The sequence below is a fragment of the Coturnix japonica genome, chromosome 11, assembly GCF_054131305.1.
Source record: "Coturnix japonica strain WE chromosome 11, WE-NBRP24, whole genome shotgun sequence".
In the NCBI taxonomy this organism is placed as follows: domain Eukaryota; kingdom Metazoa; phylum Chordata; class Aves; order Galliformes; family Phasianidae; genus Coturnix; species Coturnix japonica.
In genome coordinates this window covers 27,879,981-27,905,459 of record NC_140673.1, presented here as the reverse complement: position 1 = coordinate 27,905,459, position 25,479 = coordinate 27,879,981, and the positions used below count along the sequence as shown (strand labels likewise).

The window sequence follows — 25,479 nt, the reverse complement described above, 5'->3', positions numbered from 1 at the left end:
ATCCCATCTTCCCAGGTGATGTGCTGCCCTGTGAATGGAAGTGACAGATGGCAGAGCTCTATTGCCAGGAGGAAACAACCACAGCACACAACTGGTTTGGCTTAAAGGTGCCCAGGACTACATGACACATTGCCTAGCAACACTCACAAGGAAAATGACCATCTCTGGGTTTTACTGCCAACACTCACAAGTGGGTAACAGTAGACAACTAATTACACGTAGGTTAGCATTTATCTTAGCCTTGTAGGTCTTATATGAACGTAACCGAGTCTTGCTATGACTGTTTAACAGCCTTTGGTTTGGTAATGCAGGCAGGTGATCTTTTTGCCTTTTTTCTGTTTGCCATTTTGTTAATGTCAGCCTTACAAAATAACCCCCTGTGTGCGTTCCCTGCCACGTGTGTAGCCAGCTCTATTACCCAGAGCTGTGTGAGATGCACAGACACCTCAGTGAATGGAAATGGGTCATACTGGTACGTGGTTCAGAAGCTCCTTTGTGCTGTGTATTGTTAGCAGTGCTGCAGTGCCCCGGGTCCTGCTCTGAGCAGCACGGAGGAGGCTTCAGGGCCAATGTCCTCCCCTTGCTCCAGCCTGAGCCCCATGCAGTGCTGGCCGCATGGCACTAACTCCTGCCCACCCTGAGCATGCAGCTCTGCCACGTCCTGATGCAGCTCTGGCATAAAAGTGGTCTTTGCTGTGATAAGGGGTAGGAGAGAAGGCCCAGTAGAGCAAACCTTAGGGAGAGCATTGCTGATGGAATGCTCAGCTATTCTACGGGGCACAGTAAACTTCTTTCATTCCTGCAGAGCATTTCAAGTATTTCTGTAGAAGGTTGGGGTGATCAGTCAAAGAAGTGGCAATAATCCAACCTCTCACATTCCCAGGGTGTTTCTGCTTTCTGGAGCACCTTGCAAGGCTACCTCGACATCCTGGGTGAACTTTTAGCTGCTTTCAAGACCACTCAGCAGGAAGGAGACTCTGCCACGTTCTGCTTATTACGGAGCAGCAAAGCCAAATTGCAGACAGACTGACGCGAGATGATAAATCCTTCATCCAAAATGAAGACTCTGCCCAGTGATAAATGTAGACAGAGATATTCAATCAGCTGGCAGACCAAGATGATGAAGGTTTGTTCTTATGTGATGTATTTCTTCTTATTGGATGGAAAGGAAAATGAAATAGGGCTATTCTGTCAAGCAGAAAAGGTTTCATATGGTATCCATGGCTGCTCATGATGTGTAAATTGTCCTCATTGTAGTGTCTCTTCATTATGGGTGATCTCCAGCTATTTTACACAGCTCAGCCAGAATACCTAAGGGATGGTTCTATCCATCTTGCAATCAGCTCCAGCTATTACATGTTCTGTATATTTAACAAGAGGGTACCTTAGACTAATTGAAGTTGAATGCATCCCATAAGAATCACCTGCTTTATATTTCAATTCCCACAGAAATCCAAGCTCACGTTTTTGTGTTTGTAAAAACATGAGGTAAAACTGAAGTGATGTTTTACTGGCCAAGGCGTTCCATGCATCCTAAGCCATCTGCACTCAGTTAAGGGGAGAGTTTTGGGTTTGGAGTTCTGTTCCAGCTCTGATGTTTGCAATCTCAAAGGCAGATACGTGTCACAATCATATTGCCACAGGTCTGTGGGCTGAAATCACAGTTTTTCTTCCAACAATCTTCCGATGCTCTGCGGAAAGCAGGTCTGTACATCCACAGATCCTCCATTCATTGCCCTTAAGCAAGAAACCAGCTCATCTGGAACCAAGGTTTGTTCCTGAACGCCTTCACTGTACAGTGATTTTCCCCACTGACTTTCCAAAAGGGCATTTTGTTCCTCCTGGGCGGAGCTGAACGCGCGGTTTTGCCCACTTCTGTCATTGTTTAGAACCAGGTTGATCTTGTCCAGCAGGCAGACCTGGGGCCCTTCAGCTCCTTCAGCATCCCACTGGTAGCTGAAAGGGCTGCTGTAGTCTCTGAAGAAAATATTTGTCTCTGGTTCTGGAGCCGCTGTGTAGGGCTGCATTAGGCCAATGTTGGCAGCTACGTATCCTAGTGTGTTTGCATCAGAGATTTGGGGTTTGTAGTCACTGACTTGCTCTGTGGCAGTGGTACAGGGAGCTGCTGAGCTCTGAGGGTGCTCCCTGTTCTCAAGGACCACCTTGCTGGGTTCCTTTTTGATGTCCACCTTCTTGTATTTCTCATGCCCTGGCAGCTCTTTTATCTCCGTGATTGTGGGGTCACTGTTATCCGGGAACGGCTCTCTGAAAATGCTGCTTATGGAGTCACTCTTGTCCTAGAAAAAAGGATGACTGTACTAACAAACAGGCAGATGTTACCAATAGGACTGATATCATGGGAGGATCACAAGGGGGAAATGGAGTGACTTCCTGGTCTTCATCTCAGCATCCTCCCCTCCTCTAATCCCCTCCACAAAACAGACTACAGTGAGATGTGGAGAGCAAATAGAAGAGCTGTGCATGTCTCCATGCTTACGTGGGCACCTCGAGGTCAGCACAATTCAGTTCTACTGTATGAAGTTTATAGTGAGACAAGGTCTAAAGATTAAGCTAAGCTGGGCTCCTGTGCACAGTGCAAGTGAGAGGAAAAGGATTCTCGGACTCCTACATCCCTTAGGGTTGAACCCTTTTCTTGTCTGTATTTCTCACACCTACAGAATGAATTTCAATCTAAGTAGACATAAGTGAAAAAAAGCCAGGACGCAGTGGTGCAATTACCTGGAAGGACTTTATCACCTTGCTGTTCTCCATGCGGGGGAAATCTTCAAGCAGCCATTTTGGCAGAAGCAGCGCCACTGCTGCCTTCATTCTACATCAGAACAGGAGAGAAAAGAAGAGTTAGTCTACTGTATTAGTCACTCATTTGTTCATTCTGGATGAAACTGGCCCCAGGATGATGGGGGAGCTCTAAGTGTGTTGATCACTCATAGGGTTTGTGGAGGGCTTGGAAGCATTAGGTTTACAAACCCCTGTCCAGGTAAGTTTTTCTATTTGAAGTCTGTCTCTCCAGCTCTCTGTGCTGCTGCTCTGGGTTCCATTTGTGGCAGTGGTGGAGGCTGCTCAGCATAATAGTGATAGGACAAGGGGGAATAGTTTTAAACTGAGACAGGGGAGGTTTAGGTTGGATCTTAGGAGGAAGTTTCTCACCCAGAGGGTGGTGACGCACTGTTCACAGGTTGCCCAAGGAGGCTGTGGATGCCCCATCCCTGCAGGATTCAAGGCCAGGCTGGATGTGGCTCTGGGCAGCCTGGGCTGGTGGCTGGTGACCCTGCACACAGCAGGGGGTTGGAGCTGGATGAGCACTGTGGGCCTTTGCAACCCAGGCCATTCTGTGATTCTATGCTAATGTCACACTGTGTGACAATCCCCAACCTCTGCCAGTCTCGGTGCAGATACGAGGGGCAGCCAATAGACCCCACAAGGGACAGCGTTCTCTCCTCATTGAAAAGTAACAAAACCAAATTCTAGTATGAAACGTACATAACAAGGGTTGTGTTTTTCCTTTTATCTTCTTTCGCTCCCCCTAGGTATGTGTAACAGCAATATATCATGTGTCCATAAGCTCAGTTTCAATGGAGGAATGGGTTTTGCTCTTTCAGTTGTTCTCTCCCATGCTGCGGAATTCACAAATACCCTTTTGTGCAGCAATGGGATCAATGGGTGGAGCTGCCCTCGGGGAGAGCAGAACATGGAGAAAAGGTTTGGTTGCTGTAGTTAATGGTAAAATATACCAGAAAAAAAGCATGAGTTGGAAATAATGGGGAAAAATATGTGACAAAAGTGATACCTTTTTCGAGCTGGTTTTTTAAACATCAGGATCACCAGAACCACCGATAATATGACCATGGTGACGGCCATTCCCAGGGGAAACCTGATGTCAGCATCTGGAACAAAAATGGGTAAAGAGGGAAAAAATCAATCAGGCGGCTTAAAGGTGGTGTCCTGTGCTGTGATTCCTCCCTTGTGAACAGCTGTGCATCTGCAGTCAGTCACACTAATCACAACTCCTTGCATTCCCATTGCTCTACCTACAGGTTTACCCTCACGGCTCTGATGGTCTGCAGGAAGAGCACCACGCATTTAAAGCTGGGGGCTGTGAAGTGCTGGGCTGAGCGCTGAGGGCCCTTTGCTGAGCAGATGGGAGCTGTAGGCAAGTAATTCTAAGAAGTGTGGTCACCGTGTTTAACCATTTCCCACGCAGAGGTACCTTCCAGAAATGCTCAAGTGAATTTTTCAGTTCACGTCGGTTTTGTTTTTGTTTTAAATAGTGAAACAGATCACAGCATAACCTTTACCAGAACACATGCGACACACAACTGCAGTCAGAAGAATAGATGGGAGATGTTTAGATTTAAAATCTGAGTCTTTGGCTCAGATTGGAAGGGCAGAAGTCTGTCATTGTTATGTGACTGTATCTGTTAACATTCTTTGTTCACAGGCTGGATGTGGCTCTGGGCAGCCTGGGCTGCTGGTTGGTGACCCTGCACACAGCAGGGGGTTGGAACCAGATGAGGTTGGGCCTTTCCCACTCAGGCCATTCTGTGATTCTATGATCTTTTATTTTCCTTTTTTTCTAAGCTCCAGTTTCCTGGAACGTACTTTTTATTGCACATCTCACAAGAAAACAAAGCCTAAATTGGAGGATGCTGCACGTTCTGCTCACCCACACCAGCATGGAAGCCTTTCTCACTCTGTGGCTTACTTTCACTTTTCCAGCTCTGACCTCTCCAAAGTATGTGGAGTTTTCCCCTTTCCTGTATCTCCAGATACAGGAAACAATCTCCAGATACACACTCGCTGCTCTGGCCAAAGCCTCTCTGTTCAGGCAGAAGCTTTTGCTTACCAAGGCTGAAATACTCTGCTCTTACCATGCAAATCCTCCTGGTAGATGATGCCCAACATCTGGTCCTCTGAAGAAACTGCAGCAGAGAGAGGAAGAAAATGCCCATCACTTCATTTAGAGAAGTACAGTGGGTGAAGTAGAAGCTATTGTTTATTTTATCCATATTGCTTAGAAATAATGGCTTCCAGAAACGTCCTGCCTCTCTGCAGGAACCACAGGCTGAGCGTGCTTAGGCTGAGGACTGGCACTGATAAGGACACAGCTACTAACTAACTAACATCCTCATCTGCAGTCACGCTGCTTAAAGCTGACCAGGACAATTCAGAATACCCAGTAATGAGCTCATAGGCTGCTTGAATGAATACTTTAATGAACTGATGAGTGGTGGTCAATGTACTGAGCTTGTCTAGGCCTGGCAAAGCCACACAGGCATGGAGGAGAAACGCCCCATCTCAGTTCTGCTTTGCACCAGCTCCATAAGGACCAGCAGAAACCCACAGGGGAAGCCTACACTGCTCTGTAAAGCTATTTGTGTTGTCCTCCTTCCAAACTGCTCTGCCTACACGGTACTGTACCAGAGAGGTATGCAGCAATGTCAGCCCCAGTGTCAAACTGTATTTCATGTCACCACGTTGGCACTGGGCTTTGACCTGAGCTGACCTGGCTCATGCTGCAGCTGCTTCAGCAAAGCTGTAACACAATTCACTAGCAAAAATCAGGGGCAAGAAATCATGGAAATGGTTTAATTTTGTAGATTTGAGACATATGCTTTTCCTAGCGAGTAGTTCAGTTCCCCTACACAGAGCATGCTTAGAGGGCAAGCCCACTCAGCTCCACATTACAAAGCAGCCCTTGATTGTATGGAATTGTGGAAGGAAAGTGTCTGAGCCAATAACTCAGCAGCTCTGGAACTGAGCACTTGTGGAGGGATGGTGTCACACTGGCACGTTTAGCTGTGACAGCTCAGGGGGCTGCTGGGAGGGATCTTCTGCACTCAGCTTTGGGCTGTGCATGGCTTGTCCTGGCTTAGGAGAGGGTTGTCAGGGTGTCCAGCTTCCGAGGGCAGCCACAGCCTACAAATGCTGCTGGAGATGAGGGACAGACTGTCCTTACTGTCTCTTTTAATTGGCCCATGCTCTGTTTAATTTTAAATACTTTCCAGAACTGAAGCCTGCCTGCATCCAGCTCCAGGTGTGATAGGACTGGCTGCAGCTTGGCCACTTCTCTGTCAAGGTTGGGCTTGTTTTGTCTTTGCTTTAACAGCTTCCAAATATGGAAAGCAGCAACCTCCTCTTTTCTGTCTCACAGAGGGAGAAGATCTCCACTCGTGTATTTTGTAGAGTAAGATGCCATTCTCACGTGCACTGTTAGAGATCTGTCCAGGACAGCAAAGAGCAGCAGCTAGAAAAGGCTGGTTAAAGGCTGTGTTAAAGACTTGGTGTGTCCTACAGCCACAAGATTTCCTTCTGGACTTCTCTCATTTCTAAAGCTACAAAACTGGCAGACTGTGAGAATTACCACCAAGCTGAACTTTGCAGCTCCACCACAGCAGGCAGCAACTTCTACACGCTGAGCTTACCGTGGCCAGAGCTTGGCTTGCTCACTCCATCTGGGTAGACTGCATACACCGACACGTTGATGTGGCTTCCTGTTGCTGTGTCCTCTGGAAAGAAGCAATGGTTGCCTTTCAGTTGTATTTCTAAGCTTCTATTAAAGCTGTGGATTTGCTCAAGGGCTTCTGACAGAGCAGTGAAAGGAGAGGAGGTGTGGGGTTTACACATGATGGAGCAAAGGCCTGGCCAGGTTACTGGCTATGAGGTACCCCAAAGCCAACGAGCACCAGAATGAAGGTGGGAACCAGGAGACAGGTGGGACAGGTCTGAGACTCACAGGTTGGCCATTGCAGGGAGAGGAGCTGAGCTGAAGTTACAGGCTCATTACATCGACTGTTTTGCTCTCTCTCTGTATAAATGCACATCTGTATTTCTCTGCTTGCACAAGCTCCAAAGATCACCCTGCTTTCACTCCCCACCACCTCTCTCATCTCTTCCTTCTCTTTCCTCGTGGCCTTCATGTGTGGGCCAAATGCCACTGGGTGCCCCCAGGTCTTCCATCGCTTCACTCTCAAATGCTTCCATGCTCCAAAATCAAGTGGGGAAGGGGCTCAATTCCAAATGAAATAGTGATTTTACATCTTGCCAATCTACACCCAACAGCAAGAGGGACTCTTGGATCTCTTACCTTGGATGTAGGTGTGGGTGTCCTGGCCTGGGACTTTCTTCCAAAAGAACTCTTCCTCGTGGCTGTACAGAGCTGTACAAACCCACTCCACTATGAAGCAGAGTGGGGGGGTCCCGCTGTGCCGGGGGGGCTGCCAGGCCACGGAGATGGTGCTCTGGTTCTCACGCTGCACATCCACAGCCAGGGGTGGTGGGAAGGCTGCAAAGAGAGAGGGGGTGTTGTGGGGGCATGTAGTGAGGGCACTGAGATTGGAGAGCTGCCGTGCTGGGCATTGCCCTCCTTGGGGGGGTAAGGGCTGAGGGGGGAAGGATGTCCTTGGAAGTGGTGACTTAATATCTCCATCTACCTCTGTCTGCCTGTCCCCATATCTGATACTGAGACACACCTCATCAAAGCACGTGTTCAGTTTTGTCCCGTCTCCTCTGTCTGAAATGCTTTACCTGACGTATTTACAGGAAACGTGTGCGATTCTGATTAATGGGAGATCAGAGAATGTTTTCCACCTTATTTCTACTGCGAAGCATCTATTTAGTCACACTCACTATTTGTCCTTCATTTGAATGGGACTTTCCCCTCCCATTGCTCACAGAAAAAGAGACATTTTCAGAAACAGGAAAGTGTGGTAGTGGGGAAAACCAGATTGTGCGGCACAGGGAGCTGGAGGCGCCCAGCAACCTGCCCTCCCTTTGTGCTGGGCAGCCCCGGCTCCGGGCTGGGTCACTGTCCGGCCCAGGAGCTATTCCGGGAGCGGTGAGCGCCCCGCCAGCAGGACACGCTTATTTTTAAACCCATCGCTGCCGCTTTCGGAGGCGAAGCGCTGAGCTGCGCTGCTGGGGCGTCTCCAAGGGACTGTGGCCTTGTCTGGAGGACACCGCGTTCCCTCTGCAGACGGGCTCCGCTCTCGCTCTACACCCACGTGCGCGCACGATAACGTTTCTCCCCTCGCCATTCAGATAAACCCGCTCTGCTCGGGCCGAAGCCGGGATGCTCCGTGTCCCACCTTCCGGGCTGGGGTCCCGGCGGAGCGTCAGGCGGGCGGGGCTGGACGCCCCCCGGGAGTTGTATGCGGTGACGCGGAGGTCGCGCAGCGCTGGAGGCAGGAGGAGGCTGCAGGCGGTGCTCGACGTGTTGCAGACGGGACGCGAGGCTCCAGCCCACACCATGTAACCCAGGATGGGGGCGCCGGCATCGCGGGGCGGCTGCGGGGACAGAGAGATGGAGCAGGGATGGGGGGATGCGGTGGGGATGCGCTGCCCCCGTGGGTCCCCGCCCTCTGATCCCGTCGTCACCCTCGTTCGGTCGCGTTGCTTGCTACTGCCCCTTAGTGTTCGGAGCTATCGTGCTAAGAGAGAACAAGAGCCGCCCCGAAAGGGCCTTACCTTGATCAAGACTGTCACCTCGTGGCTGCCGTTGGGAAACAGCCGGCCCAGCCGCCGCCATACGTCGGGAGCCGCCGCGGGGGCTGCGGGACACAGCCGGTACGAGCCTGAGATGCCCGTGTCGGAGCATCCCCTACGTGCCCCCCCTGGCGGCCCGGAGCCCCCGGGCCGAGCTGTGCCGCACCGACATGACGGTGTGTGGGACAGGACACGACCCAGACCCAGAGCGCTGCTTTTAGGGCGAGTGCTGCCCTCAGCTCCTTGCCCTGCTGCTGCCGGCCAGAACATCTCAGCTGGCTTCACACAGCCCCATCCTGGTGCCGACAGCCCGGCTTCAAAGAGGAAAGGCTGCCCTGAAGGGGCTGGTGCACTGACCGTAGCATTGTAGAACTGAGTTGGAAGGGACCTTTAAAAGCCATCTGGTCCCACTCCTTGCAATGAATGGGTGTCTGCAGGGCTGGGGCACCACCACCTCTCTGGGCATCCTGTGCCACTGCCTCACCGCCCTTAGCATAAAGAACTTCTTCCTTATATCCCATCTAAACCTCCCCTCTTTTAGTTTGAAGCCATCTTGTCCTATTAACAACAAATCCTACTGAAGAATCTGTTCCCTTCTTCACAATTTGCTGGAGGAAAGCAAGCTACCAAAGATAGATAAACACATCAAATCCCCCCCTAATCTTAACCCCCCCCCCGCCCCCCTCATTTTTTTTTAATGCCTGCACAGCTCAGCTCTTCTGCAGCACCTTCAAGACCCAGACAAGCCACCACAGCACGCAGCACAGTGTGGCCCTGCAATGCCCTACCAGCACTTACCAGCCTCAGGTGTGCTGTAGGTGAAGGACGGGCCCCAAGCACTCCAGGGGCTGCCAGCAGCACTGAGCCGGCACCGAGCCTGGAACACGTAGCGGGTTGCACTCTGAAGCTGGTGTCCACGCTGCACTGCACTGTCCCATGCTGTCACCTGCAGGGCAAACAGGCAATGGGGCATCACGCTCACAGGGGATGCTCAGCCCTCTGAGCTCGTGGTGCTGCTAAACCCACAGTGCAGCCCAGCCTGGGGGGCTGCTGCTAAGGGGAAAGCAGCCGGAAAGTGTGAGCAGGATGCCCACGCTTGGCACAGTGGTTGGGCTTTTCCATGTTTCCCTGCTCCACTTTGGAGCACTTGTAGTGGGCACGGTGGGAATGAGCTTAGACGTCTTTTCCAGCCTTAACGGTTCTGTGATTCTTTGATTCATATGCATTGAGGTCAGGGGAAAGACAACTGAGCCCATTTAACCCAGCACACTGCAGAGCTCTGTGCCAGTGGCACCGGGCCAGTCCCCCGTTTTGGCAGCTCTGCTGAGCGCTGGGATTGGGGGTCAGCTGTCTGCCAGCCCAGGGAGGGCTCCAAAATGGACCTTGGTGCACTCTGCCCAAGAGTAGTTGTGTCTGTGATGAGGAGGGAACTGATTGAGCAGATGTTTGCTGAGCACCCCTGGTGGCTTTTTTCCACCTTGTTTGAGCAGAGCTGGATAAGATTTACAAATATTACTTTTTGCTTAAAAAGCAGAGATAACTCTGCTGGAAGGGCTGTTCTACCCACCCTGCTCCCCAGGGACCCCAACCCACAGCTCTACAATGGGACCTTTGGGGTCAGTGTCATCTCACATGCCACTCTGCAGCACCCGCAGCCTTGTGCCGCTCCTCGCAGTGCACGTCCTGCAGCTCCGTCTGCTGTCTCCAATGGATGGTGGTGGTGGGAGCTGACCCCGCCGTCGTCTCCGCGCCCTCGGCCACGGGCAAAGTGGGCACCACTGTGAGGAGAGCAGCAGCCATCAGCCAGGGATCACAGCACACAGCTCACGGTTGCAGCCCCAGCACAGGGCACAGTGTGTGTGCCACGGGCATACCCAGCTGCTGCAGGTCGAGGTGCTGGGGGGCTGAGTGTGCCATGCCCAGTGCATTGCTGGCCTGCACCCACGCCAGGTAGTGACTGCTGCTGTTCAGTGCACTCAAGGGCACCGGTGAGCTCGTGGGGAACACATCCTCCTGCGCCGTCTGTGTGCTGTGGGGCAGAAAGCAGCCGTGCTCAGAGCCCTGCACGGAGCACAGTCATCTCCAGAGCTGCAGTATTTCACTCTTCGAGTGAACTAGAAAATCATTCCCTTTGGTTCCTGGCTGTGGCATTTGTGTTTTTGCTGTGGGAAAGGAGCTCCCACAGCTCACCCAGGCTGCAGAGTTCAGAGTTTGCACCCCAGGAGCTCCTCTGGGAGTTAATCAGAAAACCCACACAGACTGCACGTAATTGAATGGCAGAGTCAGGTTGACTATGAAAGCCCAGCAGCCTCACACCATGGAGGCTTGGTGTCACATGTGGCACAGCACGTGTAGGGCAGGAAGGCCACAGCTGTACCAGTCCTTATTTCCTGGTGGCGTTTTTGTTTAGGTGCTTGGGCACCATTAGGTTCATGCTGGGAATTGGGTTGCTGGCTGCCCAAGGAGGCTGTGGATGCCCCATCCCTGCAGGCATTCAAGGCCAGGCTGGATGTGGCTCTGGGCAGCCTGGGCTGCTGGTTGGTGACCCTGCACACAGCAGGGGGTTGAAACCATATGAGCACTGTGGGCCTTTTCAACCCAGGCCATTCCATGATTCTACGATCTGGTTTCCCTGTGCCTGTGGTTCCCTACCTGCGCAGGTGGAGGCTGTAGTTGGTGTGCAGCAGTGTCGGCTGCCCGGCGTCCCACGTGCATACCAGGCTCCCTGAGCGCTCGGGGATGGCACAGCTCAGATTGGCAGGGGGATCTGGGGGGTCTGCAGACACGCAGCATCAGCATCCCACCTTCAGCCCCACCACTCCCCCACCACCCGTAACCCCACGGTGATACTCACAGCCGGCCCAGAGCTCCGTCCCACAGACCACCTTCTTCCAGTAGCTGTCAGAGCAGCGGGCGAGGCAGGTGATGATGCTGAAGGGCAGGCGGAAGCCACGCAGCTGCAGCTGGGCCGCGCTGCTGTTGAGAGGGCGTGGGGGACTCTCGGGGGCTGTGAGGTTGAGCAGGATGGACAGGTTCACCCGCGGGCAGGTCAGTGCCGAGACGCAGGTGATGGAGACGTTGGAACCCATCGGCACCACTGAGCCCGGCTCGATCCTCACGTGCCCCAGGCACCTGATTTGGGCAGCACCTGCACAACGCTCACAGCTTCAGTGCAGCCCCCCAAGTGCAGGGTAAACCCCATGCAAGCAGCTGGTGACTCATTGCTCAGCTCGGAAACAGCCGCACCGATTTTACCTTCTGCTCTAATGCTTAAATGACTGCAGGGAAATAACGCACGGGCTGAGAACTCTGATCCCTGAGATTACAGCAGCGCGCTGACTCGCGCTATCAGATTGGGGCTCTGCAGCAGCACTGATAAAGCTCATGCTCGAATGACATCAGCTGCATTTGGCTTTCCTGGAAAAGGCACAGCTCTGCCATGCCGTGCTGCGCCATGCTGTGCTGAGCGGCCGCTTACCTCTGCCCAGGATGCAGAGCAGGATATGGAGCACAAAAGCCTCTCCGCCTCCCACCAGGACCTGGGCTGCTGCTGCTGCCTGCGTGGGGCATGGCCTGGGGAGGAGGGAAGGCATCAGTGCTGCAAGACACCCAGCCTGGGGTGCTGGGGGGAGTCAGGGACACTTGGGAGCCAAGCCCCACGGCACTAGGCCAAGGACAGAGATGTGATGGAGCAATGGCTGCACAGCTGGGATGGAGACCAAAACTCCATTGAAACTTGAGGCAAAATAATTTTGCCATAAAGGTGGCAGAGCTTGTGGAGCCTCCATCCCTGGAAACAGCCAAACCACACGGGATGGGAAACCTGCCATGGGATGGGAACACCAAACTCTCCTGACGTCCCCGACCCACCGTGCTCCAGATGCTGCCCCTCAGACCCAGCAGGGGCTTTCCCAGCTCTCCGAGGACACGAGCTCATGGCCACATCCCCGTTGTCTCCTGAGTTCCCTGCACTCCCTTCACCCTCCTTCCCACCTGGCTCACATCTCCCATCCCACTGCACCCACTGGTCCTGGATGAACCCCATTGCAGGGCACTGACAAAGGGCTCCATTTGGGAACGGGGCACACAGTCCACTATGAAAGCTTCAAAAGAGCATTCTCCACCCCAAGCTTCGAAACAGCACAGTCCATCCCCACGCAGCCTCCCAGTCCCAGCTAACACCTTTGCACTTCTGTTACCTTCGGGATGGATGCGTTGACCTCATTTGCTTCGAGCACAGTGAGAGCGTTCATAAGGAGCAGCCCGGCGCCGAGCCGACCCAGGGAGGGGCTCTGGAGGCCTCCAAGCCGCCCGCACACCTCCTGCAAGTTGGAGCACATTAAAATACACAACACTCGTGGGCTATGAAGAGATCTGAATAAATAATAAATGCTCACAGCAGCCAGTTACAGCATGAAGCCACAGCTCTGCTCCTCGGGGCATTTCTTATGCTCACATTTTCGGTCCAATTTACTGCACTTGCAAACTTGAAAGCCAGAAGGAACGAGAGCGTGGTCTCATCTCCAGATAAGTCTCTTTGATCCCATCTCTGTTACAAATCCCCCTGCACCCTGTTGCTGAATAGATGAAAAGCAAAAAGCAAAGCAGAAAGAAGCCGTCCCAGCCCTACAAGCAGATGGTTACCGGGGTCAGGAGCATTCGGGAGCCGAGCGCTGACATCAGGAGTGGGGCTGCTGCCCCAAGGCAATGGGACGGGGACCCATCGCAGCTCCACTGCTGGTCACAGCGAGCAGCAGCAGCGACTGCCGGCAGCACTGACCTACATTGCATGCTGAGAAAGCACAGTTTCCACTTTGAGTCAGTCCATGGGAAAACCCAGCATCCCTTAAAGCAACAGGCTCACGTGTGTGCTTCGTGGCCTCCTGCACGATGATGGTTTCCTGGCAGACTCCGTGATTTAGTTACACTGGTGTCACTCTGTGCTCTGTAACAGACACCTCGTGCTGCCATCCCCACCACTGCAGGGGACACTGAGCCCCAGATTTCACCAAGGAGCTGTTTTAAGTTCTGTGACCCAAACCCTTAACAGGACGGCCCATGGAAGCAGGGCTGTGTGTGCCCATCCCTCTGCTGTTTCCCAGTGCTCAGGGCTGGAAAACCCAGGGGGAACGGATCCAGGGCTGCTGGTACCGCATCCCTGTCTGCCCCAGTTTGTCCCCCACCCCCACCCCGTCAGCAGAAGGGTTAACCTCAGCGACAGTGTTAACCTCTATAGAGGCTGCAACCACAGGAAATACCGCACGGCTCGGCTCGCCCTGCAGCACAAGTAAAGGCTGTGGAGGATCCTTTCCCACCGGCAGAGCAGCCCTGTCACCCCGGCTCTGTTGGGTCCGTGCGGTGCTGGGAGGTGATGGGCAGCTGTGGGCAGAGCTCTGCCTGCTGTAGTGCCAAGGACCCAGAACGAGCTTGTGAGCTGCAGAGGGGATCTGGGCTTGTTACCCATGTGTTTAATGCAATATGTAAGGAAAAAATTGTATCATCCAACAACATTTTCAGGGGCTCTTGCCTTCCTTTGGAATGAAATGTCACTTCTTTCCCCTCCCCATACTAACAAACCCGGCACTCCATCCTCCCCTCTGGGCAGCCTGCAGCTCTGTGCTCTCCCACCCCATCCCTCTGCCCTTCCATCCGGGGCTCTTCATCTTTTGCTTTATCTGCCCTACAGCCTGAGTTCCAGAGGTGGAAATAACCCTGCAGTGTTTTACTGCTGCGGAGGAAGTTCTGATGGCACAGCACAGCATGGCATGGCACAGCATGGGATGCCACAGTATGCTGCAGCACAGCACAGCACCGTATGGCACCGTATGGCACTGCATGGCACTGTATGGCACCGTATGGCACTGTATGGCACTGTGTGGCACTGTATGGCACTATATGGCACTGTATGGCACTGTATGACACTGCATGGCACTGTGTGGCACTGCATGGCACTGTATGGCACTGTATGGCACTGTATGACACTGTATGGCACTGTATGGCACTGTATGTCACTGTATGGCACTGCGTGGCACTGTATGGCACTGCACACTTCTCCTCCCTGCTGCCCGTTTCTCCCCATCCTGTTCCCATCCCTGCCCTCCATCCTGATCCCTTTAGTCCCTTCATTCCCTCCCTCCAGTGCCGGCCATTCCTGTCTCAGTGCCGGGCATCACCCAGGCAGAGCCCCCAGGTTTGCTCAGGAGGGGAAACTCGGCCACTCACAGCCACTTCCTCAACCACTTATTGGGGTGAAATAGGGGGATTTTGATACATTTGGTGCACTCGGAGCCGTGAGCCGATAGAGGGGCCGGGCCGGGCGTTGAGCCCAGCGCTGCGGGGACGCGGTGACACGTGTGTGCGGCGGCACGTGGCGGTGACAGCGCGGTGACACGGTGACACGGTGACACGGTGGGGCTGCCAGCCGGTCCTGCCGGCCCCGCGAGCCCTACACGGCCCGTGTCCCTGCTCCACTGAGCTCACACTGATGGTGGGGCCGTGCATGGCTGCACAGCGGGAACGGGGCACCGCAAACAGCCGCTTTGGGGCGGGATTTCCCCGAACGAAGCCGTCGGGCCGGGGGTTGGGGTGGGGTTGTCAGGTACCGCGATGGGCCGAGCACGTTCGTTGCTTTGTGTTCGCACGGAGCGGCAGCCCGTGCCCTGTGCTGCTCTGCCATAACCTACTTCTAGTTCTAGTTCCCTCCGGGCCGCCTCGGTGCGGTTTCCCCCCCGGTCCCACGGCCCGGCAGGCAGCGGGGCGGCCCCGGGGAAAGCCCCAAAGCGGGGGATCCTGCCCCAAAGCGGGGACGGAGCAGCGCGGGGAGTGACAACCCCCAGCAGCGAGATGCCCGCACGGCAGCGCACAGCCATCCCCCAGCAGCGCCGCAATGCTGACACCCCCCTGTGCAATGCAAACCCCACGTGCATCACCCCCCTGCCCCCTTCCTGCCCCCCCCCCCCCCCCTCCCGCCCTTCCTGCTCCCACGCGGCCCGTGGCCCCTCCCCTCGTGGCCCCTCCCCCGCAGCCATGTCGTCGCAGTCGGCGCGCAGACGCCCGGCGGTCGGGGCCGAGGGGGGAGCCCCCGCGGGAGCCCCCGCGCGCGGCGATGCGGAGCGGGGCATGGCGGCGCCGGGGCTGTCGCTGTGCATCAAGCTGTTGGCAGCGGCCTTCTACGGCCTCAGCTCCTTCCTCATCGTCGTGGTCAACAAGAGCGTGCTCACCACCTACGGGTACGGCCTAAGGGACCGGGGGGGGGAGGGGGCTGGGCGGCGTTACGGCCCGCGTGGCGCTGGGTCCCCCCCCCGTGGCGCTGGGTCCCCCCCCCGGTGGCGCTGGGTCCCCCCCCCGGTGGCGCTGGGTCCCCCCCCGGTGGCGCTGGGTCCCCCCGGCGCTCCTCGCTGACCGCTGTGCTCCCGTAGGTTCCCGTCGTCGCTGTGCGTGGGGCTGGGCCAGGTGAGTGCGTTGCCCCCTCCCGTCCCCTCGCCCCGCTCCGTGCCCCCCTGACGCCGCCCCGCTGTCCCGCAGATGTTGGCCACGGTTGCGGTGCTCCGTGCGGGGAAGGCGCTGCGGCTGCTCAAGTTCCCCGACCTGGACCGGCACGTCCCGCGCCGGGTGAGCGGATCCCGCGGCCGCTACGAGCCGCTGCGTGCGGTGCCTCGGTTCGGAGCCGCGCGTGCGGCGCCCTGACCACGGCTCGCCCCCCTCGTTCCCTTTGCAGACCTTCCCTCTACCTCTCCTGTACTTCGGGAACCAGATCACGGGGCTCTTCAGCACCAAGAAGCTGAAGTAAGGACGGGGGGGATGGGGGTGGGGTGCCCCGCGGGGTGGGGGGATGGAGGGAACCTCACCCTGCTGAGCCTTCCCCACAGCCTGCCCATGTTCACCGTGCTGCGGAGGTTCTCCATCCTCTTCACCATGTTTGCCGAAGGAGTTCTGCTCAAGTGAGTTGCTCTGGGGCTCGAGGGTTGTGCGCTGCTCTCTGGGCTGGGGGTCGTGGCTCTGAGCTGGGCCAGAGGAGAGTGGGAGTGGGAACCTGGCATGGCCGTGTGTGCAGCAGCCCGTTCCCAGCCCTGCTGCCTGTTCCCAGTGTGCCTACAAGGCTGGCGCATGGTGGGCTCCCATGCTCTGCCCCCACTTACAGCTTCATGCTTTCATGTGAGCTTTGCTCAGTCTGGGGATGGAGGCACGGTGCCCATCCTGCTGTGTCCTCAAAGGTGCTGGGACTGGAGAGACACAGAGCAGCACCCACCATGGACCCCTTGCTGCTGTGGGCAGGGATGTGCAGCTTCCTGAATGCCTGCACTGCATCTCTGCTGCTCCCAGCTGCTTTCCGTCCTGCTCTGGGGGCTCTGTGTGTGTCTGTGGCTGACAAGTGCCCTCTTTCCTCTCCTCTGCTCAGGAAGAAGTTCTCCTGGGGTGTGCAGATGACGGTGTTTGCGATGATCATTGGCGCCTTCGTGGCCGCCAGGTGAGCTCCTGTTCCCTCACAAGTTGTGGCTTTGCCCCAGAGCAGCCAGCAGAGCTGCTGCCCCTCAGTGCAGTGCAGCGCTTGGAGGCCTTGCAGTGTGAAGTCCCATCCGTGCACTGTGAGCCATTCACGACCTGGAGCAGACAGCTGGGGCTCTTCTCTCCTTGGGAGGAGCTGCCAAGCTTCTCCTGGCACACACAGCCCCGTGTCCCGGCTCAGAGGCGAGCGGGGACCTTTTCCCCTCCAGACGTGCTGTGCAGGAGGAAGGAATGTTTTCCAGACTCAGTGTGATTAACTTTCCCTGACAGCTCACTGACAGGCAGGAGCTGGGCTCGCTCTGCCCGGCACTGAGCTCAGTGTGCTCACAGCTCTCACTGTGTTTTCCATCCCCAGCGCTGACTTGGCGTTCGACCTGGAAGGATATATTTTTATCCTCATTAACGATGCCTTAACAGCTGCAAACGGTGCCTACGTGAAGCAGAAGCTGGATTCCAAGGTAGGCTGCCCCTCCTCGTGCTGCTCAGTGGCTGCCCGTGGCCTCATCACCTCTGCTGTGCCCACAGTCCCACCCAGTGCCACCGTGTCCCTTGTTCCGATGCTGTTGGCTCTCCTGGTCCCATAAGCCTCCCTGTGATGCCCTGCTTTTGGTGAGGGGCTCATGGGCAGCACAGTGTCTGTTTCACACAGGGCGCTCTGATTCTCAGTCTCCTGGAGCCTCATTCAGCACCCAGCCCTCAGCAGTGACATGAATGAGGGTTTGTTCCTGCCTGCAGCCTGCTTACACACAGCTGTTTCCTATTTCCAGGAGCTGGGGAAATACGGCCTGCTCTACTACAATGCACTGTTCATGATCCTTCCCACCCTGACCATTGCCTACTTCACTGGAGATGCGCAGAAGGTAGGAGCCCTGCCTTGCAGCACAGCCTGTCGTGATGGAGCATCCCCTGGAGGAGCACCTTACTGCTCTAATGCATCCTCTGCAGCTCAGCCTTCTTGCACAGGGCAGCAAACACCCCAGATGTGAGGCCGTGGGGTAGCTCCCTATCCCCAGTGTGCACACAGTGCCACGTGGCAGCACACAGAGCCCTGGGGCACAGAGGGGAAACTGCCCGCTAGAAAGTAACTGCGGCGCTTGGCTTAACGCGCACAGAGCAGATCTGCTGCGTCTGGGCATTTCTGTAATGCTGGAGGAATGGGGAAGTGTGAGAGCAATGAGTGAAACCAACTATTACTTAAAACAAAGAAGTTGAGCGTTATTAGTCTGAATGGGTTTGTGCAGACATCGGTCACTGCAGCGGAGCACACCTTGGGTTGCTTTGGAGCAGTGCTGCTGCCCCTGCATGGTGTGCTGTGCTGTGCTGTGTGCCCATGCTGTTGTGTTACTCCTGCACTAATTAATGTCCAGCTCCACCTGGGGGGCTGCATGGCCCCAATAGGAGGGGTGGAGCCTCAGTGCTAACGGTTAGCATGGAGCACTGAGCAGGGCTGTAGCTGTGGATAAAGCGCTCCTTTATGGCCGGGGCACTGAGCAGCCTCTGTTCAGCTGCACACAATCTCTTACTGCTTTTCCCCCCCCCCGAATAAACTTCTTTTCCCCGGCCGCGCTCCTGGCACCGGGCGCACAAAGCTGCACTGTTGGGGACCGTGCAGCCATGCTCGCTGCAGCTGGGCTGTGGAGCTGCTCGGGGCTGTCGGGTGCCTGTGCAGCCTCCTGCCCTGTTGCTGCACACGGAGATGGGCTGCGGGCCTTCAGCAGCAGCAGCTTAACAGCTTTGTGCCCTGCAGAAAGGAGAAATGTGCGCGCTGACAGCTGTGAGCCGCTTTGTGCTGTGCTGCGGGCGGTAATTAAGGAATCTCAGCAGCCACAAGGATTAAAAACAAAGCCTGTAGGGCAGAGGCAGCCCCTGAAGTGGGCAGAGCTCCTGTGGAGCATGGGGGGAGGCAGGGCCAAGCTGGGGGCAAGGCACCGCATGCTGTCACAGAGGGCACTGCGGTGCTTATGGGGGCATCACTTCATCCCTTTGTAGGGGCTGCTTTCAGCCCTGCTGTGAAGGGAGGTGATGGAGGGCACCCATCTGTGCCACGTGGTGCTGGGCTTTGCTGCGGGCTTTGGCCTGTGCACATTGCAGACCCCTGTGAGGCAGGGGCTGCTGCTCCTTGTAGCTTTTGGAGTGCTGCAGGGAGAGCTGGGTGGGCTGCCATGGGGCTGGGGTGTATGAGGGAAATGATGCATTCCTGAGCGTCCCACAACACTCGTATTAAATCTCTGCATGAACTCGCACCCAATGGGATGAACGCTGCTGTGTTCTGTGAGCCCGTGTCAGGGATTTGGCTCTTGTCTTGCTGCTGTGTTCTGAACCTCTATTTCTTGCAGGCAATGGAGTACCAGGGCTGGGCAGACATGCTGTTCATCGTGCAGTTCACGCTATCCTGCGTGATGGGGTAAGGCTGTGGGGCTGGGTGATGGGTTAAGGTTAGGTGATGGGGCTGGGGTGATGGGGCACCTCTATCTCTCCAGTTCTGTGTTCTGGGGGTCTGGGTCATTCTGGGTTGGGAAGAGGACTCTCTAGTCTCTGTCTTTTGGCAGCGCTGGCCCCGTGGTAGATGAACGTTGTTCCTGTGGTGGATTGGGGTGACTGGGTGTGTTGTTGGGGTTTGGGCTGGGAGCTGAGCTGAGCTGCATCCTGGGGTCTGACGGCAGCCGTTCCTCCCGCAGGTTTATTTTGATGTACTCCACAGTTCTTTGCACTCAGTATAACTCTGCTCTTACAACTACAATAGTTGGCTGCATTAAGGTAAGCGGCGGTTCCGCTCTCGGGGTGAGCATTGCAGTAATTAGTGCAGTAATTATTGCTCGTCGCACGCATTAAGCAGCCGCTGGTGCGTGGGCTGGCGGAGCGCTGGGGCCGTGCCCAGCGGTGCTGTGCTTTGCAGCGCCACGTGGCTGCTGCCCTGTGAGCGTGTGGCTGGGAGGATGAACTTTATGCACTCTCAGCCCATGGCAGTCCCTGCTGAGTGCTGCTGCCGGTCCAGGAAGCCCCTGGGGAAGGGGAGCTGGGCTGGGAGCTGAGCTCTGTTGGTGCTCAGGGCGCTGCTGGCTGCGCTGTGCAGAGCTGGGGGGTTGCACAGTTGTTGCTGCGTGGCGCTGACTTGGCTCAGTCTGAGCAAATGAAATACAGAACACCCAGAAATAACCAGGAGCTTCTGTGTCACCTCGTCCCATGGTGGAACAAACTGGCTGTGAAAATAGATGATGGGTGCTCCTGTGTTGTTATTCTGGGTTTGCTGCCCTGTGTGAGCTGTCCAGCCAGCAAGGCTGGCCCTGCAATGGGGGCTCTGCAGCCCTGCCCACCCCTATGGGCACCTGGGGCTGCTCAGCATCAGAATCCAGGCCCCCATTGAGCCCTGTCTCCCAGTGGCCCTAAATTGGTCACCTGTAATCCGTGGTTATCAGCACTTGTATGTTTCAGACCCCCCTGCTCTGCTGTAAGAACTGCAGCGCCTTCTTGCCGTGTGAGAGCTCACGTTCTTGTTTCTTTGCAGAATATTTTAATAACCTATATTGGGATGTTTTTTGGAGGAGACTATATTTTTACATGGATGAACTTCATTGGTCTAAATATCAGGTAAGGCCGTGGAGATTGTGCACAAGCACACCCTGAATGCCGGCTTCGCTGTTGCATGTCTGAATCGTGTAATTAAGATAGCAGGAGAAAGAGTTTGTACTTCGCGTGGCGGCTCAGTGCAGCTTTTGGAACAGTCTTTGTGCCCCAGGGTGTGTTTGTGTATTGGGGAACATCTCTGCCTGCTGTCCTGCAGGGATGCATTAAACAAACCAGGGGCTGTTCTCCCCCTGACACATGCTGTGGTTGTTTTGCAGTATTGCAGGAAGCTTGGTGTATTCCTACATCACCTTCACGGAGGAGCAGCTCAGCAAGCAGGCCGAGGCGGGCAGCAAGATGGATATTAAGGGCAAAAGCTCCGTGTGATGGCGGATCTGAGCTGCTGAACGCACTCTGTGCTGAGCCCAGCGCTGGCAGGACGCAGCGAGGAGTTGGGGTGTGTCTGCTGCAGAGTAATGGTGATGCTCTTTGATTTGCACAATCCAGATTGCTGCCTTCAAAAAATTACGGGAAAGGTGAATGACTGCATATGTAAGCATTAATCTGATTAAGTCTGATTGACTGTGAGGGATTCCTGGCTGCTAAATGACACCAAGGTTTGGCTCGCTCCAGTGGTGCAAGGGACTGAACTGCACAGGACTCCTCGGCACCTGGAAGTTACCAGCTGTCCCGGCGGGGCAGAGGTTGGTGGCCTGCAGTGCTGGCTGTCACCATGTGCTGCTGCAGAACAGAGCAGGGTTTCATGCACTGAGCAGCAGGGACTGACTTCACAAGCTTGTCTTACACAGCACTTCCTTCCTGGTCTCTCCTTCGAGCGTCTTTTTGTTTTTTAAACAGAAATTCTTTATAATTCCAGAAGAATTCAGGAGAACCAGGTGAGGTTTTTGTACACTTTGCTTTGTTTCTAGACAACCAGCATTAGAGCAGCTGTGTGCTTCACAGGGCATCCTCCTCCCTGGGGCGATGCTGTGTGGCTGCACAGAGCCTGGCCGTGCTGCTGGTGCCTGTGCTGCCCTGCTGTCCCCTGGCTGGGACAGGCCAAGAGCAGCTCCAGAGCAGAGCCCTGCGTGGATGGAGGCTCAGGCTTTGCAGCAGCTGCAGAGCTTTGCTTTCAGGAGGGCGATGGGGACGCAGCTCAGGGCAGGGCTGAGTGCTGGGCCGGAGCTCCTCAGTCCCTGCCCATCTCACTCCTCCACCCGCCTTTGTAACGTTGCTGTGCTGAGCTGTCTGCAGCCAGGATGTCCATTCTGGTGAGAGCTTCTGTTTGTTGTCAAATCTGCTGGTTGGATTGATTGTCCACACAGCCGAGATCGTTTTTAAAAGCTTATTTTGTTTATAATTGTGCACACTCGGTGCCGGGTCCGGCTGGTGTTGCATACACTGGGAAAGCAGAGTTCCTACCACAGTATTTTCTATGCTCTTAATCTACTAAACTTTTTTCTATACAGAATCTATTTACAGAATGACCAATTTAGTGACTAAAGGGTGACCTTATTTGAATGTACGGCGGGCTGTGTAAGGCAGGAACAATAGGGGAGAAATAAAAGGATTTTATGTGCCTCAATATTTTTGTACTGGCTTCCAATAAAGCAATGAACAAGCACCTGCCTCGTGTGTGCTCTGTGGGCTGTGCAGGTCGCTCCAATGCAGGAGGGCTGGAGCCACTCTCCTATGGAGAAAGGCTGAGGGAACTGGGCTGGTTTAGCTTGGAGAAGGGAAGGCTGCAGGTAGCCCTCGTTGTGGGCATCCAGTACTTAAAAGGAGAATATAAACAGGAGGGGGAACCGCGCAGGAACTGGGGATGCAGACGGTATGTTTACAAAAATACTTTAATAAGCTTTCTCAGAATTGCAGACAGGGAACAGGGTTAAGACGAGGGAAGTACTAACAGTGCAAAATTACTATGATGTGTGACAAAACGTATCAAACTACCGGTGCAGTCTGCGTGGCTGTGTCCTTTGTGACACCGCTTCCACCCTTCGGGTGCCCACGGAGCTCTGTTCACTCGGGGTGGCTGCAGCTCAGCCTGTGGTGCTGCGTGGAGCCCCGACCTGCATGGCGTGCTGTGCTCTGTGCTCCGTCCCATGCAGCTTGGAACCAAGTCCAACCCCGTGTGGGCTCCACTGAGTGCTTCCTCAACAAAACCAGTCGCTAAATGTCTAAGATGAATTTAAATTGCCTTAGTAGTGCAATGACTTATCAAGTGATAGTGGCTGCGGGCTGAAGAACAAAGTGTTGCATATAAAACACCATCATGAACAAAAGGTAAAGGATAATTAAATAGTCTTAAAGTCTAGCTGAGCATTACGTACTTGTTGATTATGGAATGTCTCTTCTATTATCACCAGGAAAAGGTAAGGAAAAACAAAGCAACGTTCCTGAAAATATACACGGTGCTGCATTTCACACACAAGCCTGAGACCATTTACGTACTTAGAAACTTAGAAACTTTCCTATAAATTTATGGAAGTATTTCCAACTCGTGAAGAAAAATGTGTAACAATAACATAGAAAATAGGGCTGCAGGAGGAAAGATGAGTCCGCAACCACCCAAAGCCCATCTCCATGGGAAGGCTGCGGCGCTTTGGGTTTCTGTTACTGAAGGAGATTGCTGAGCCAACAGCAACCCTGGTGGAAGCCAAGCCCTGCAGTTGGACATGCAGGAGCCATCGGCACCTGTGTGCCTGCAGAGCCGCCGCCTAATTCACATGGTCTCTGCTCCACAGCAGAGCAGCTGGCAGCGCTGTGCCGCCTGCTGCTGGCAGAGCTGGGCTGCACCCACACCATCCATGAGGAGCACAGCCCTGTGTGGGGGCTTGTCCAGCCGTGGGACCACACGTTTAAAGCTGATATGGTGAAGATTCATAAACTAAAAGATCCTTTTGGTGAAAATAAGTGCAGGAGGAGACAAGATTCTGCATTATACAAACAAACAAACAAACAAACACTTCTTCCTATCTTTAACACAGCAGGATGTGTAGCTGCGGCTTAAAGGTAACCAACCCCAAACGCGAGGTTTTTGTTCCTTTGTTTTAAGAGAAACAAAGGCTGATACTAAGGATGTTTCTGTGTCATGGATGTAACCCTACATCAACAACCTTAAGCTGGGGCCAGCAGGAAGGTGAGCATCACCCCCCGCCACGTGCAGTGATTGAGCTCTTAGCAGCGGAGCTCTGTGTGCCCACTCTGTCCTCCAGCAGGTGATGTGCTTCATACTGCACAGTTGCACACGTACTGTGCCATGCATTTATACATGGCAATGCAGCTCTACCTGAAACATCCATCCCTGCAAGGCTCTCAGTGCTCAGAGGTGCCACCGCCGGCACCGTCTCACCCATCCCCTTCTCTCCTCAGTGATGTGGTGAAACACGCTGCAGTAACTCCATTAATCATCTCATCGCTGCTCTCAGCGACGGCGCCGTGGCAAACTGCAGCGTGTGACACGAAATTATCTCAGCTCAAAACAAAAGGAGGAAATAACCTATAAGGAAAGCAAAAGAACTCGTGCAAGGCGAGCGCCGTGCCTAACAAATCCTTGGCATCGCTGCCCGCCATAAAACAGGTAAGAAAAGCCACGTTTCTAAAATCAAATGACTGGGAACCATCCTTGATGTTGGTGACTTTCCTGCTTCAGAGCAGACAACGCCCCGGCGGTGCCCGAGAAGCGTTTCTTTTCTGGGTCAGTTGGTTTGGTTTGGCTGCTTTTTTTTTTTGTGGTGGTTTTTTTTTTTTCCTTTTTCTTAGAAAAGACCTCAGCAAAATAAAACGAAGCTGACATCAGACTCAGGATATCAATTCTCTCATAAAAGTTTACCAACTGTACAAGCTAAGAAAATTATACAAGCTTTTGTTTTAAGAAAGGACAGTTTGAGCAAGACGTTACGTACTGTAAAAATCTTTCAAAGGCTACAAAGGAATCTGGAAAAATACAGAACGTATTTCTTTAGCCCAGATAAGAATATGGAAAGACATCATTGATGTCAACAATTTTACATAGACAAACCTGACCTGGTTTAGTTACCTTTTAAAACTTCTCTATATAAAAATAGTTGTGCTCGGAACTTTCAGGATTGGCGCGGGTTCCTCAGCAGCTGGGTGACACGGGCTTCTCTCTGCAAGGAGTCTCTGTGCCTACTCTGTGCACCTCTTGGGATGTGGGATTCGTTTTCACTTCCCCCAGCGATCAGAAGTCGTACCCAGCCCCTGCTTTGTTCGCCTGCGCGATGCTCAGATCTGTGCTCACAGCGGACCTCCTGCTGGCCGGGAGCATTTTTACAGAAGATCACTGATTTGTTTCTCAAATGCTCCTAAGTGCCTCCGTGTTCCCAGAGCTGCAGCTGGCACCTCAGGAACAGAATATTCTGCTGCTGCTTTTCAGCACTGACGCAGCCAAAGAAGCAGATCTGCGGAGCCGACCAGAAGCGAGTAGAAAAATCTCAGCAGTGTTTTATGGAACTGGATTCTGCAAGGCAACCCATCAACCCTGAAAATTTTAGACACCCAAGATTTACTCCAAGGAATAAAATCAGCTCCTGTTGTTCAGTCATCCAATGTTTCCAGCTCTTCCAGCTTCCCATGGGAATTTGCTTCTTGGAAGAACTCTGAAGAACCAGGGCTCTCTTTACCATTGCTATTAATTCTTCTTCTTTTTAGAGGTCTTTCATTTTTTTCTTCAAAATCATTTTCACTTCTTGAAGTTGAATGAGCAACTTTGGGGTCAAGGGAAAGACTTTCAGTTTCATACCCATTTGTATCCAGATCTGTGTGAGGGGTTTTCTTGCCACCAGTAGGTCCGTTGACGTGCAGTCCTTCTGGTTTTGCTTCATCCTTACTTGGTATCTCTCCTGGCCCATTAGCAGACAGCCCTGTGGCAGAGACACACCGTAA

The 25,479-nt window shown here is 54.2% G+C and overlaps 3 protein-coding genes across 13 annotated transcripts in view; 1 reads left to right on the top strand and 2 right to left on the bottom strand.

The window, feature by feature from the left end:
* Positions 1-155: 155 nt before the first annotated feature.
* On the bottom strand, positions 156-13,293 carry IL23R (interleukin 23 receptor). 4 transcript variants are annotated; one of them, XM_085512420.1, is made up of 16 exons: positions 13,147-13,293; positions 12,702-12,824; positions 11,981-12,075; positions 11,357-11,509; positions 11,155-11,278; positions 10,377-10,531; positions 10,135-10,280; positions 9,301-9,448; positions 8,485-8,567; positions 8,106-8,304; positions 7,106-7,303; positions 6,444-6,527; positions 4,890-4,940; positions 3,809-3,905; positions 2,740-2,830; positions 156-2,297 (listed from the first exon to the last, which is right to left on the bottom strand). In XM_085512420.1, the coding sequence occupies exons 2-16, from the start codon at positions 12,725-12,727 to the stop codon at positions 1,659-1,661; spliced, it is 2,289 nt and encodes a 762-aa protein (XP_085368546.1). In that variant the 5' UTR covers positions 12,728-12,824; positions 13,147-13,293; the 3' UTR covers positions 156-1,658. The 4 variants fall into 4 exon arrangements, with proteins under 4 accessions (XP_085368546.1, XP_015726327.2, XP_015726329.2 ...); XM_015870841.3 differs by having other exon boundaries at positions 11,357-11,650; positions 13,147-13,275; XM_015870843.3 differs by having other exon boundaries at positions 12,900-13,247.
* Positions 13,294-15,492: 2,199 nt separating this feature from the next.
* SLC35D1 (solute carrier family 35 member D1) lies at positions 15,493-22,195 on the top strand. Of its 2 annotated transcripts, XM_015870785.3 has the most exons (12): positions 15,493-15,731; positions 15,921-15,954; positions 16,027-16,113; positions 16,220-16,287; positions 16,371-16,442; positions 16,901-16,969; positions 17,363-17,465; positions 17,775-17,867; positions 19,344-19,411; positions 19,686-19,764; positions 20,513-20,595; positions 20,850-22,195. In XM_015870785.3, the coding sequence occupies exons 1-12, from the start codon at positions 15,529-15,531 to the stop codon at positions 20,956-20,958; spliced, it is 1,068 nt and encodes a 355-aa protein (XP_015726271.2). In that variant the 5' UTR covers positions 15,493-15,528; the 3' UTR covers positions 20,959-22,195. The 2 variants fall into 2 exon arrangements, with proteins under 2 accessions (XP_015726271.2, XP_085368542.1); XM_085512416.1 differs by lacking the exon at positions 16,371-16,442.
* A 208-nt stretch (positions 22,196-22,403) lies between these two features.
* Positions 22,404-25,479, bottom strand: part of MIER1 (MIER1 transcriptional regulator) — a 30,535-nt gene continuing 27,459 nt past the window's right edge. For all 7 annotated transcript variants that reach the window (XM_015870783.3, XM_085512415.1, XM_015870782.2 and 4 more), the window contains one exon: positions 22,404-25,457. In XM_015870783.3, the coding sequence (XP_015726269.2) occupies positions 25,132-25,457 (326 nt within the window). In that variant the 3' untranslated portion in view covers positions 22,404-25,131. The remainder of the gene's footprint in view (positions 25,458-25,479) is intronic.